This window comes from Coturnix japonica, chromosome 13 (genome assembly GCF_054131305.1).
Source record: "Coturnix japonica strain WE chromosome 13, WE-NBRP24, whole genome shotgun sequence".
In the NCBI taxonomy this organism is placed as follows: domain Eukaryota; kingdom Metazoa; phylum Chordata; class Aves; order Galliformes; family Phasianidae; genus Coturnix; species Coturnix japonica.
Window position 1 is genome coordinate 7744127 of NC_140675.1, and position 12796 is coordinate 7756922.

General features: G+C 41.5%; 2 protein-coding genes across 3 annotated transcripts; both read right to left on the reverse strand.

Annotated features, from left to right (window-relative positions):
• Positions 1-462: 462 nt before the first annotated feature.
• On the reverse strand, positions 463-4764 carry LOC107320511 (transmembrane protein 238). 2 transcript variants are annotated; one of them, XM_085513743.1, is made up of 2 exons: positions 3969-4764; positions 463-1342 (listed from the first exon to the last, which is right to left on the reverse strand). In XM_085513743.1, exon 1 carries the CDS (start codon positions 4489-4491, stop codon positions 3973-3975), a length of 519 nt encoding a protein of 172 aa, XP_085369869.1. In that variant the 5' UTR covers positions 4492-4764; the 3' UTR covers positions 463-1342; positions 3969-3972. The 2 variants fall into 2 exon arrangements, with proteins under 2 accessions (XP_085369869.1, XP_015731920.1); XM_015876434.3 differs by having other exon boundaries at positions 4097-4630.
• A 2032-nt stretch (positions 4765-6796) lies between these two features.
• Positions 6797-12712, reverse strand: RSL1D1 (ribosomal L1 domain containing 1). The gene is made up of 9 exons (XM_015876431.3): positions 12648-12712; positions 12428-12567; positions 12080-12218; positions 11390-11538; positions 11134-11235; positions 10108-10201; positions 9890-10018; positions 8944-9141; positions 6797-7355 (listed from the first exon to the last, which is right to left on the reverse strand). Exons 1-9 carry the CDS (start codon positions 12681-12683, stop codon positions 7017-7019), a joined length of 1326 nt encoding a protein of 441 aa, XP_015731917.1. The 5' UTR covers positions 12684-12712; the 3' UTR covers positions 6797-7016.
• Between the last annotated feature and the right edge of the window lie 84 nt (positions 12713-12796).

The following is a 12796-nucleotide window of genomic DNA, read 5'->3' on the forward strand; positions in this document are numbered from 1 at the left end:
ACCATAGTATATAGGTTTTAGGGAGGAGGGCTTTGTTTTTTTTAAATCAGACCACTGTAATAACAGTGGTGTCACATTGCAGATCTCTAAAAGGAGGATACAGCTCTAACTCCTAAATTCTCTGTTTAGTAAAGAGATTATAGATTTTCACGTCTAGTGTCTACATGAACTTATTTAAAGACTAACAGCATTTGGAAAATATTTAAATAAACAGAATACATATAGAAGTGAATCTAATAATTTTCAAGAGAGCATAGAAAGATATCTAGTGGATGCACAAGGAAGTGCAGCCACAGTATTCTGAGTAAACTCACCTGTTAAATATACCTTTAGTATTCAGTAAGGTGCAGCATAAAAACAATGATGCATTAAAAAATGCAAAGTCTACTGCATTTGTCAGTGGTGATCTCAGACTCTTCGTGTTAGTGCAGAAACAAAAGAACACAAAAATTTATCACATACTTGAGTTTTAGGTATCATTACCTTTAATATTAATCTTTTATACATGCTTCTTCTAATTTCAATTGCATCTATGTGTAAATTTGGTAATATTTTGTAAAGCATCAGAGTGCATGTAAGCAGTTGTTTTTTAATACTTCAGCTTTACTTCATACGTAACTGGATTTAAAAGCCTCCTCTTAAAGACACCATATTGCATTATGTGCAACTATGAAGAAAGAATTGGAATGCTAGCATCACTATTTTTATTTCTGTACTTATAAAACCTCAAATTCCAAGTTATTCCCAGATAATAATGAAACTTCACAGGAGTCACTGTAAATTATGTATTTACACTATAAACAACTTCTGTATTCATAACTTTGCACTAGCAGTTTTACACAGGTATTTTAAAAGCACCCTTACAAATAAAAGTATTGCACTGACATAAAAATTCACAGCGAGTTTTACTTCCAGAAAAACAGTGCAAAAGCTTTTTATCCAAACATTCCTAGGTCATTATGAAAGATATCTACGCACAACATGCTGCAGTGATTTTTTTCTGTGAATTGGGTTTGTTTCCTTTTTAGTTCTCATTTCTTGGAAGATCAAACTTAAGTTTTGAGATGGTAAAACAAAACAAACAAATAACAACAACTAAACAAACAAACAAACAAAAAAAAAACCAACAACCAGATGAGATCCAGTCCAACACCAAAATAGGTGCATTTGGCAGAGATATAGGTCTATGCATCCATTTCATACACAGTCCACTGTGGTTGCAGAAATTATTCCATAATGAAGAAATCCTACTGCGTGGAGTACAGACTTCTCCTTCCATCATGTGTAGCAGTTTCACGTCTTTTAAAGGCAATATCTTCAACAGGTTTGTCTTCAGCAGATCCTGAAGATAATACATTAAGAAAGGTTACTCCAAAGTAGTCTTAAAACAGCCATATGAAACTCTAAACTATTACTTAAAAGTCTTAAAAGTACTTTTCTACATGTTTAACAGCCAGTTGGGGCCCACATATGTGTGTGTGTGAGAGGGGGGGGGGGGGGAAATCACATCAACAGCTCATCTCCAACAGTGACTAAGTGTGAACGTTAAAGCATAAGGTCGTGGCTTGCAAGCATTATCTCCTTGAGATATTATCTCAGATTCCACTTACTGCCCCAGGTCTTGTCCAGATGAACATAATATCTTCGGGTCACTTCTACTTTTTCTTCTAGCTTTTTGAATCTAAAATTTTATCAGTCACTTTACACTATGTCAAACATACATAACTTTGATACCTGCTTTGTCACTGGAGAGGTAACAAATAATTATTCCTTATGCACATTTTGATAGCATTCATGACTGTACAGATTGACTTGAATATTTTACACTCTGCTTCTTTCAGACTCAAGAACCCTACTCATTATTCCTTCAATATAATTCACTTCATACCTTGAAAATTCTCACCCTTCTCATTCATTTCTACTGTATATCTCTTAAGAACAAAACCTAAACAGCATGTAGTATTTCATTTACCTTGAACAAGGTGTAAGGGTGGTTAATATAAAGATGTTAACCAAATGGTAGTAAATAGTCAAAGGTTATTAGCAAAAGAAACCTCACCAATGTTTAAGCCTTAACCAGAAAGCTGAGGCAGTCTCCACTGAGGAGCGAACTCCAAGAGATGCTGTGCCTCAGTGAGGGTCAGCCCTTCAGTGAGGTCTCAGAGGAGGTGGAGTTGAGGTCCACCCCTCCCGGGAGCACAGCTCCATTACTCTCACCTGTGCTCCTGCAGCTGACCCCACACTTACCTCAGCTGATTAATCAGTGGTTCAAGCTGTGATTTCCCATACAACAAGGGGAAAAAAATAAAAAAGAAAAAAAACCACAACAAAACTAGTAATCACAGGAACGAAAGGAAAAAAAAAAAAAAAAAAAAAAAAAAAAAAAAAAAAAAAAAAGCTTAAATCAGTTTCTACAACAACAGTTCATTGCACTTCCCCTATCCAGACTTCTTATATGTGTAATTTTAAGTTAATTGATCAAGAAGCTTTTGTAATGGCCAGTAGAGTAAGTATAGCAAGTTTGACTTTTCCTCCCCCATACTTTTCTTCTTCAAGAAATGTGTTGCGCATACAGACAGACCAAGAATATTTTGAAGGCTTCAATGGTTCTTCAAATGATGTTTGAAGCTGGACTCTGACATTGCCTTTGCAGACTCAATAGTAGCACATATTCTTCAAATGACTGAGGTTCACAGCGACAAATAGCTCAGCTATGAATTCTTTGTGACTTTTGATCTGTTGTAACTCTGCCTTCAAGTTACACACCAGCTGGCATTTCAGTGTTTTTTTCTGTTTGCAACAAAAGGAGTATTTTGTGTTGGTAGAGCAGAAGCTTCCTCCCTCACATGAGTTTCAGCAGGTAGTGCTTAACAGTTGTTACCTTACATTTCAAGTTGCTGTCAGTAGTTCAGCAGCAGTCAGGATCAGTTCAGGACTGCAGCCTTGTTATCCTGATACATGACAGATCTTGCAAGGTTGACATACCAAATTCTTCATGCTCACACATACCTTATTTCATAGAATTATAGAATACTTAAGAGTTGGAAAGGGACCACCTAGTCCAGCTCCCCTGTAATGAACAGGGATGTGCACAGCTAGATCAAGTTGCCCAGGTCGCAATCCACCCTCATCTTGAAAGTCTGAACTCTTCCAGTGCCTCACCATCCTACTTTCCTGTAAGGAAAAAGACTTTTTCCTTACAGCCAACATAAACCTACCCTCTTTAAGCTTCAAGCCATTTCCCCTTGGTCTATCACCACAGCACAGCTTCCAGGAGGATCTGCTCCGCGATCTTCCCTAGCACAGAGGTGAGACTGACAGGTCTGTAGTTCCTGGGGTCATTCTTTTTACCCTTCTTAAAAAGAAGTCTGACGTTGCCTTTTTCTCTAGTAATAGTAATAGTCTCGTGCGGGTTGGAAGGGACCTTAGAGATCATCGAGTCCAACTCCCAGGATTTGAGCCTCTGTGCTGCAGAGCGGCACTTCTACCACTTGCACCACAGGGGGGATTTGAACCCCGGGCCCTGGTGTTGCAAGGAGGCATTCCTACCACTGCACCACCGGGGCACACGATCTTCAGGATAGTCATCAGGATCTTCACCTGATTGTCATAACTTTTCAAATATTATTGAGAGTGGCGTGGCAACTACTTCAGCCAATTCCCTCAGGACTCTATGATGCATCTCATAGGGACCCATAGACTTGTGGATGTTCTTTACGCTGGTCTGTTTTATTATGAGGCATCTCAGCCTGCTTTGCAGGGGGGCTGGATTCGACGATCTCTAGATGTCCCTCCAACCCCTACAATTCTTTGATTCTGTATCATCAATTTCAGGATTCTTTTTCAATTTCCATTATCGTTAGAATCAACCCCCTCCCCCCCCCCAACGTACCGACGGGGATTAACACAACATGTTTTTGCTACTGTTACTTTGTATAAGTTCAGCAAGACAGGAGAGGCTTTCCTACCTTCTCAGACACAGCCGATTTTCCCCCAGCCCAGCTTCCGCGTGGAGCTTTCTCCGGCCGTGCCCGCCCCTGGAAGGACACTCCTCCCGCCGCCCGCAGACCCGCACCCCTCGCCCCGCACTACTTGCCTACTGCCATCGTAGTGGCGCGGCGGGCAGCGGGCGCGCTGCAGTTCCAGGTCGGCGGCGCGGCGGGAACGAGACGCGGTGCCGAGAACCGAAGAGAGGCGGAGGCTGAAGCCGTGCACCAAACCCCGCAGCACGCTGTCCCCGCGGCCCTTGGGCGACGCCAGCCCCACGTCGTCGAGCAGCTCCTCTGGCGACACCTCCAGGTTGCCCGCGTACCAGAACACCCACCAGATGAGGCTGAGGAAGATGCCGATGCCGCCCGCGTAGATGAGTAAATCGGCGAAGAACACGTCAGCGAATACCCCGGCCAGCAGCACCGCCAAACCCACCGCGTCGAACGCCAGCGCCAGCCAGAAAGCGACCACGCAGCGGCCCAGACCGCCGGGGGCTGCCATGCTGGGAGAGCGACGTCGCCGCCGCTTCGGGCCGCCCGCACCTGAGGGGAGGCCGAGGCCGCGCCCCCTCCGGCCGCACCTGTACTCGCGGGGCCACGCCCTTCCGAACCGCCCGCGCTGTGCCCCGCCGCCCTCAGACGCCGGGCGCTTCTTCCCGGTACTGAGCGGTTCAACGCGGCGCTGACCCCATGTTCGCGGAGGCCCTTTGCTTAGATCGGGCTTCCACCCCGTAAGGCCGCTGCCCCTCACATACCACGGACCTCCCGGGCATCGCTTCACTTAATGGCAGAATAGCTGGCGCAGGCGTTGGAGGTGACGTTCGGTAGCAGCTGTCGGCGCTTTGAAACGAAGGCATACCTTGCTGATTCCTGCCGTTTCCTGGTGCAGGTGAACACGGGGCACTTCTGCGGGCATTCCTGGCTTTGCAGCAGCACGGTGTGACCTGACGTGAGGCTTTTTGCCTTGGCTGGCAGACACCTCTGCCCAGAACGGCACTCCAGAAGAGACCGGTGGATGTAACTGTTCCAGACACCCCTGTGTGCGGGATTAGGCAGCTTACAGGGGATAGGACATTCACAGCACAGTTATACAATGTGCGCCTACAAAGTCACAGAGTACACTGGCTTAGAAAGAGCAGTGAGAACACTTCAGGGTAACATGCAGGCAACAAGTAGTAAATGGAAGTACAGAGATGAAACTGGTTTGTAAAAGATGCAGTATGTATGTTGTAGTTCACCTAGTGAGAGCAAAGGACCTGGTACACATCTTTCCACCTTCTAACACTCAAGTACAAGAACTACATACAAGTATAGGCTTTCCTGCACGTGCTCTCAGGAGGCTTTTCTAACATTTGCTTAATAGTATGCAGCCACTAGTATAAGCACAAATACCAAACCAGAGGAAAGATGCACATGCTTAGGAACATGAGCAGCTTCTAGATCTTTGCTCCAATGATGCCAGTGAGGATAACAGTGACCATGAGTGCAATCTATTTACTGTAATAAGGTCACAGGCCCTCTATTTCGGTGATAGCACTTGGTTCACTTATCATTGTGATAAGTGTCTGTTGGCAACACTATTTAATAAAAGGTACCCATAGAAAGACAAGCTGAAATCAAAAGGAAAAAAAATAAATAAGATTAAACCAGTTATTCTGTTTACTAAGCCTCAGGAACAGATTGTTATTTCTTGCAACATCAAACAAAACACACGGTACTGAAATACAATGCAAAGCAAATAAGTAAAACAAAGATGTAATAGAGTTACTGAAGTACTAGAAAAATATATATATTTATAGTGAATGAGTTCTAAGAAGTGCACCTAAGCCTTTGTCTTTGGTGAAAGCATGAACCTGCGCTCTCCATAACCTACAGGGGACCTTACTATTCAAATACAGTAGCCAGTTAATAATAGGGAGAACCCATAAACCCTAGGATCTGCCCTGGGATCATTTTTTCTAAGGGAGTGATGTTCTCTCCCCATTTATAGATACCTCACAAGAAAGACATTACATCTGTTTGGCCTGCCTGGCTCACCAAATGCACAGTTGACAGGTAAACAGAGGTTACACAAGATGTTTTGTATGAAAGATTATCCATGATAAATGGAAAACGCTTATCGATGTTGGAGGCTCACAGTAAACTCCACAAAGGAGCAATCTCCAGAGAAAGAGATCCTGCCTTTTCTTTAAGTGAGATCTGGGAGGGGTGGAGCCAATTACCTTTACCTGCACTTCCACAGCTGACTCATTGCTTGCCTCAGGTGGTCAATCAGGGGTTCAGGCTGCCATAAACAGTTTCCCCATACAAGACAAAACCGATTCTCTTTCAAGTAAAGTCATGTTTTTGTTGTACGAGGCTAAGGGAAAATAAGCAGTTTTGTCTTCTTAAATGTGAAGAACAGCATAGAAGAAACCCAAGTTACACAGAACACTTTAACAGTATGTAGTAATTACACAGAAAGACTGTATATTGGTAGGAGAGAGACAATCCAGAGGTTTTAAAGAAGATATAGTAATTTAAGAAATTAATGTTTGCAGTTTCAACAGGTAAGACTGCAGCAATGAAAATCACAAGCACAGACATCTGCTACACGAATGTGGAGTTCAGGGAACAAGGAAATCCCTGTGCATTAACTATAAAAAATACAGAGAATATGAAAGTCAGGTAGGAGGAAAAAGCTCATGTAAACTGTGGTTGTGCACTAAGAACAAGAATATAACCAAGCCATTATGCAGCTGAACTTATGCGAGACATCCTTTAAAAATAATGCTGCTCAAATACAACAAAGTCTAGAAACCAAAAGATTTCTATTGAAAGATACAGCTGGATTTTTTTATTATTTTTTTAAGAGATGGAAAAGACTTAAGGTAACAAATACAGCTAACTAAAATGTTTATTTGTTCTTCCATTAGAAGGAGACAATTTAGAAAAAAGCTCTTAGGGTCAGCTTTTCTTAAGAAGGCATGTTACATTCATGAGAAGACAGCACTGAATAACTGCATACAACGTTACAGTAGACAACATTCATGACGACTGTGGCCTGCGTACTTTCTTGGCTGTTCGCTTTGGTGTTTTGGAAGATTTCTTGGATGACTGTACTAGTTTGCCAGCATTGCGTGTAGCAAAAGACTTTGCTTCAGGCTTTTTAGGAGTCTTCTCCAGTTCTTTTATTTCTTCCTTTGCCATGCTGAGCTGTGTGGTTTTTTTTTGTTCTGATGACATCTGCAAGTCCACCTGCTCTTCTATAATTTTCTGTTTTGAAGTTTCCGGAGCAAGAAATTGTTTCTTTCTCTTACCAAGTACTGCTTTTGTTTTATTGCCCAGATTGTCACCTCTTTCTGGACTTTGGCTTGGTTCCGCTTTCTGTAATTAAGACATTCAGGAAAAAGAAAAAAACAAAACATTACCCTTTCAAATAAAAAACATTTTTACTGTTTTTGAAGAGAGATTTAAAAAGCCATTATAAGGGACAAATGCTTTCTATTGATTACACAGTTCCTTAGCCCAAATGATTTGCTCATGTATCTTGCCAGAAGTAGAAGGCAAAACATGGAATCAGACCTGTGTTTATATAAAAATATGAAATATAAAAATAGTTACAAAGTAAATAGATGGAACAGATACAAAGATGTTCACTCTCTTGGCTAACCAAGTCACTGAACTACTTCGCTGGCAGAACTGAAATCACAATAAGCTTGCTACATGTCTGGGTTTATTAGATTTGATAGGCACACCTCTTATTCAAAATCCAGCCATGTACACAGGCTGTCTGTACTTTGTGCATCAGGCATAGCACTCCCTAGAGATCATCAGACATTCCCAAATGACCCTCATATAAGAGCTGCTATCATCAGAACAATTCATTCAACTCAACTTCAGCTGCAGCCATCCCAGGGCTCTGTCAGTCACATCACATGAACTGATCTAGGCCAGCTGCATGACAGCAGCTTGAAGCAAACTGAACAGTTTGGGGTTTTTTTTGTTGGGGCTGTATATAATCATAGTAGCACAGACATCTGTTCAGACATCCCTGAACAGACACCCATTAAAGCTATGCTCGAATCACAAACGTAATTTAACTGAGTTGAACTTAGAAGCCTTACAGTTTTATTCATCCATTTTCTTTCCAATGGGTATTTCTTAGACACAAGAAATGCACGTTTGGTTGTTTTCCAGGCACATTAGAGATACAGTCCTCATTACCTCCAATATTTGCAACAGTAAATATGTACACTGTTTCACTGCAAGCTGCTCTCAATGTATATTATGTGACCATTAATGTTGCACATTACTATTCTAGAGAACCTGTTATTTCTTTTTCAAGTTCTTCACTACAGATAGACAATACATAGACAAAATGAGTGTGCCCTGGTGGCGCAGTGGTTAAGGACGCCGCCTTGCAACACTGGGGCCTGGAGTTTGAATCCCCCCTGTGGCGCAACTGGTAGAAGTGCTGCTCTACTACACAGAGGCTCGAATCCCGGGGGTTGGACTCGATGATCTCTAAGGTTCCTTCCAACCCGCACGAGACTATGATACTATGATGATGATAAACAATACAATAAAAAAAAAAAAACTACCAGCAATTTTGAATTAATCAAGTAAATTATTGTTTTAATTTCTTAAAGGATCAAGCTCTTCTTCCCTCATTTTTAACATTTCTTCTGTCTTCAGACCTGTTAGGTAAGCTAAGCAAAATGGTTGCTATCCAGGAAAAGACAAAGAGACAAACACTGGCTTTCTTTGTAAGAGGAAATAAAAATAAACAAAGCACCCCCTTCTCCTCCCATTTTTCCCAGCTTTCACTTTCGTGGTTTTTTTTAAGAATATATAGTTCATTTGAAGTGTGTTAAAACACAGTCCCTCTGGTGACAAACTATTTACATGTTTTAAAATATTTAGTTTTAATTGAAATGTTCAATAATATTGATAAACTCACAATAATCTTTACCTCGGCTAGGCTGGTTACTTGCATAGGCACCAGTTGTGGAATTTCTTCATCATCAGCACGTTTCTCTGGTTCTTGGACTACTTCTTCCTTTATCACAAGCTCTTGGGTAGCAGCAGCAGCCTTATTTTCAGTTGTCATGGAATTTTGACTAGAATTCACCTTTTTAGCTGTCTTCTTTAGTTTCTTTTTCTTTTCCTTCTAGAATTAATTTGAAATACAACTCAGACAAATCCGCATAACATTTCTAAGCATATAAGAATTGTTTTAATATATCTAAAACTAAGACAGTCTAGCAACAAATTGAAATGCTGTTCAATAGACCTGGGCTGGTCAACCATAAGCAAAATATGAAAAATGATGTGTCACTTTCAGCATAGAGGAAGCTCATAAATAAATGATATTAACATAAAGATTAAAGTCTTTAAGATGCATATTTGTGCTACCAACTTGTTTTAGAAACAGGAATGTAATAGGCAGAACTCAGTATAAACAAATAGCTATTTTTATTTTTTAATGTAGGTGAAGTTCTCCCTACTCATCCTCTGCAAAATAACATATAAATATCTAAGAGTGGGAATTATTCACATGCCACAATGGACACACAATCTAAATTCATGTATATGTTAATGAACGTCATTTCTGTAAGCAAATATGAATAAACAAATATGAATTCAATCAAAAGCTCTGAGAATCAATCTCAGTTGAGTTTACAGTTCAAGACCAGAAACTCCTAGCTTATTCCCAATTTGGTTTATAATCTGGTGGGGGAGTTTCAATGATTTCTTGATACTGCACATTGGAAATGCTCATAGTCATGAGTGCCTGACTCATTTGTAGCCATACTTGCCTCTAAGCTGCTGTTCAGATTTGTAAACCCAACACATTAGGTCTATACTGCCAAAGAACTAGTGGCTTTATAGAAAATTTTAATTTTTTTACTTGTTACCTCTCCTTGCTTTTTATTGGCAATTGGCTCCTTGTCAATCTCATCTAAGCTGGAGATCCGTGCAGTAAAAATTGGAAGTGCAACTGATTTAAGTGTCTTGAGGTGAAGAACTTTCACATTTCTCCAATTCTGCAAACATAAAACAATGTCTATTATGTAAGAACTGCCATGGCTTCCAGCTACATTGTTCCTAATTCAATGCAATGAATCCACAGTACCTGTGGTAACTTCCTAGCAATCACCTCAGCTGCTGCAATGATATTTTCTAGTATCTCATCAGCTTTCATTCCAGTGTGGCCTATACGTGTTGTACTGGAAGTAGAAAAGAGTAATATTTATAGATAGGCAAGTAAAAACACTAAGTTATTTGTTCTTAAGTACACCCAGAAAGAAAAAAAGCCCACTTATCTGCAATTACCTCAGTCTTCACACAGGATGGCTGACAACTAAAGAATCCTTTTGTAGCAACAGTCACAGCAGCTACGAGTATTAAGTTTTTTACAGTATGAAATGCAACTCCTGCCCTATATTGCCAAGGTAATTTAGGTTTGGATCATTTTAGACGCACGATAAATGAAAAAATGTTGTACACTGTTTTGGGAGGAGTTTTCAGCTAATTAAACAGCAATTATGATTATTAATTTTTTTAAGACTGTATATGCTATTTGTCAGTCATAGTTGCCTAGAAATTCCTTAGCTATACAGAAAAAACAAACAAAACTTTACAGTTATGACTTCTTATTAAACAGAATTACTATTTTTTTTATACAAATTAAGGTTCAAGATGACCCATACCTAGAATGCTCACTCTTCACCCATTATTCAAGTTAATGGGTGTATGGGAAACTGTTGATCACAGCCTGAATCTCTGATTGACCACCTGAGGCAAGCATTGAGTCAGCTGTGGGAGCACAGGTGAAGGTAATTCAGCAGTGCTACCAGAAGGGGTAGAGCTTGGCTCCACCTCTCCAGGATCTCACTTAAGGGCTGACTGCCACTAAGGCAGGATTTCTTTCTTTGGAGATCTCTCCTTTGTAGAGTTTAATATGAACCTTCAACATTGTTGAGCATTTTCCATTTATCTTAGATTATCTTTCTATCACAATAATCTTTCATACAAAACATCTGTTTAACCTCTGTTTACCTATTGGCTGTATAACTGTACAATGGGTTAAACAACTCCAAATTCCTACAGTTAAGGTAAAACAGCTCTTCACGCACAGTATTAAGCTGTTCATACTTACTAACAGCAGCCCTTGTTGGTAACTGGTAGTACAGTACCCTGAACATGCTTTTGTAGCTCCTTAGCAAGATTTTTGGCTTTCAAGTTTACAGCTAAAGGTGCCCTAAGAAGAAAGAAGCAGAGGGAATAAGAGTTAAAAAATTAACAATAATTTAAAATAAAAAAAAAATCAAGCAAACTAGCAAACCTTCAGTAGAATAATCCAATCTTTAACAAAATAATAATTCCAAATGTATATACAATATTTTAGGACCAACTTTTTCTTTTCATAGAAGTGTTTTCCCAGATGCGAGGGCAAGAGCCTTCTGATCCGGTCATCAGACAGAAAGAGATCAAATCTGTTCAGGAGGCGGCGCTTTGCTTCAAAGGGTTTGTACTCTTTTTTTAGAGTTTTGTAGGAGATGACCTACAACAAAAAACAACAGCTTAGTCCCCACTGCTGAAAACACACAAACACAGCATTGGGTACTTCTTGTAACTGCACACAATTAACTTGTATAACTGTTAGTTAAGACATGTTTTAAAGTGTTGAGGACAATCAATAGAACAGGGACAGATCCCCTGCACAGTATCACTAAACAAAACTAGAGTACACAATGTCTAAACAGACAAATAGAGCGATAGAAAATATTTTCCCACTTTACTGTGAGTTGCGCAAGTGATTCAGTCCAGCTGCAAAGAACATGAATATCTGGCATGGTAAGTAAAACTGAAAAAGTTCTAATCCAATACTGAGCATTTATATCACAATTACACCTGACTGCTATGGATATAAGTTATTCTGAATAAATTCAGTAGTTTGAAAAATGAACAGTTTGAATACTCAGAAAAATCTTCTGTGAGATTAACATGAAACCATTGATTTTGGAATATTAAATAGCAGGAAAAAATTCCCTTTTGGCTGGTACAAGAAGAGCACAGCGATACTGCGCTGCATCATCTCTGACCTGGCTAACACTTGTGATCCCGTTCTGGGTTAGAAGTTTCCTGTAAAGACTTTCCGTCTGCTCTGCAGTCAGGTCCGGTTCGTCCTTTGTGAACAGACACACCTCGGCTGTCTCTGCTCGTATGCCGTGGGGCAGCGGTCTGCAATAAAAACATGAGACAGGAAGGAGGCAAAAGCGTTTTGCAGGACCAGGACACACTCTGCGGTCAGGCAGCGCTCGGAGTCGGCCCGGGGTGTCGGGACGGGGCCGCGATGCTCAGCTCCTCCAAGCCCACAGCCCGCACCGCGCTCCTTCCCGAGCCACAGGACACGAACGCTCCCCAGCCTCCGGGCAAGGCGCGTTTCTTACATTTTGATTACTTGAGCCACGCGTGGGATCTTCCAGACCGTCACCAGAAGGTGCACGCTCTCGTTCTCGTTAAGAAGCAGCGCGTTTCCCTTAGACTTGCTTCTCGCGAAAGCCAAGAGGGCCTCCACCGCCTTCCTCACCTGCAACGACAGTAACAGCCGCGATAGAGCAGAACAAAACAGAACGGAACGGAGCAGAACAGAGCCCGGTGCGCCCGCACCTGCCCACGCGCCAACTTCGGCTGCCCCTTCGCCATGGCTCCGCGACCACGCGTGCGACCGCCGCAACTGCGCACTGCGGCCTTCCGGGTCACCACTGTGTCCCACCCGCCCCTTCCGCCGGCAGTGGCGGGGCGGGTGTGGGGGTGTT

Bases quoted from the DNA above. Each gene is read 5' to 3' on its own strand.
- RSL1D1 (XM_015876431.3), bottom strand. From the start codon at position 12,683: ATGGCGAAGGGGCAGCCGAAGTTGGCGCGTGGGCAG. The intron at 11,236-11,389 runs GTTGGTCCTAAA...CTTTCTTCTTAG, and splicing joins CACTTCTATGAAAAGAAAAA to GGCACCTTTAGCTGTAAACT. The intron at 7,356-8,943 runs GTAAAGATTATT...TCTTAATTACAG, and splicing joins AAGTAACCAGCCTAGCCGAG to AAAGCGGAACCAAGCCAAAG.
- LOC107320511 (XM_085513743.1), bottom strand. From the start codon at position 4,491: ATGGCAGCCCCCGGCGGTCTGGGCCGCTGCGTGGTCGCTTTCTGGCTG.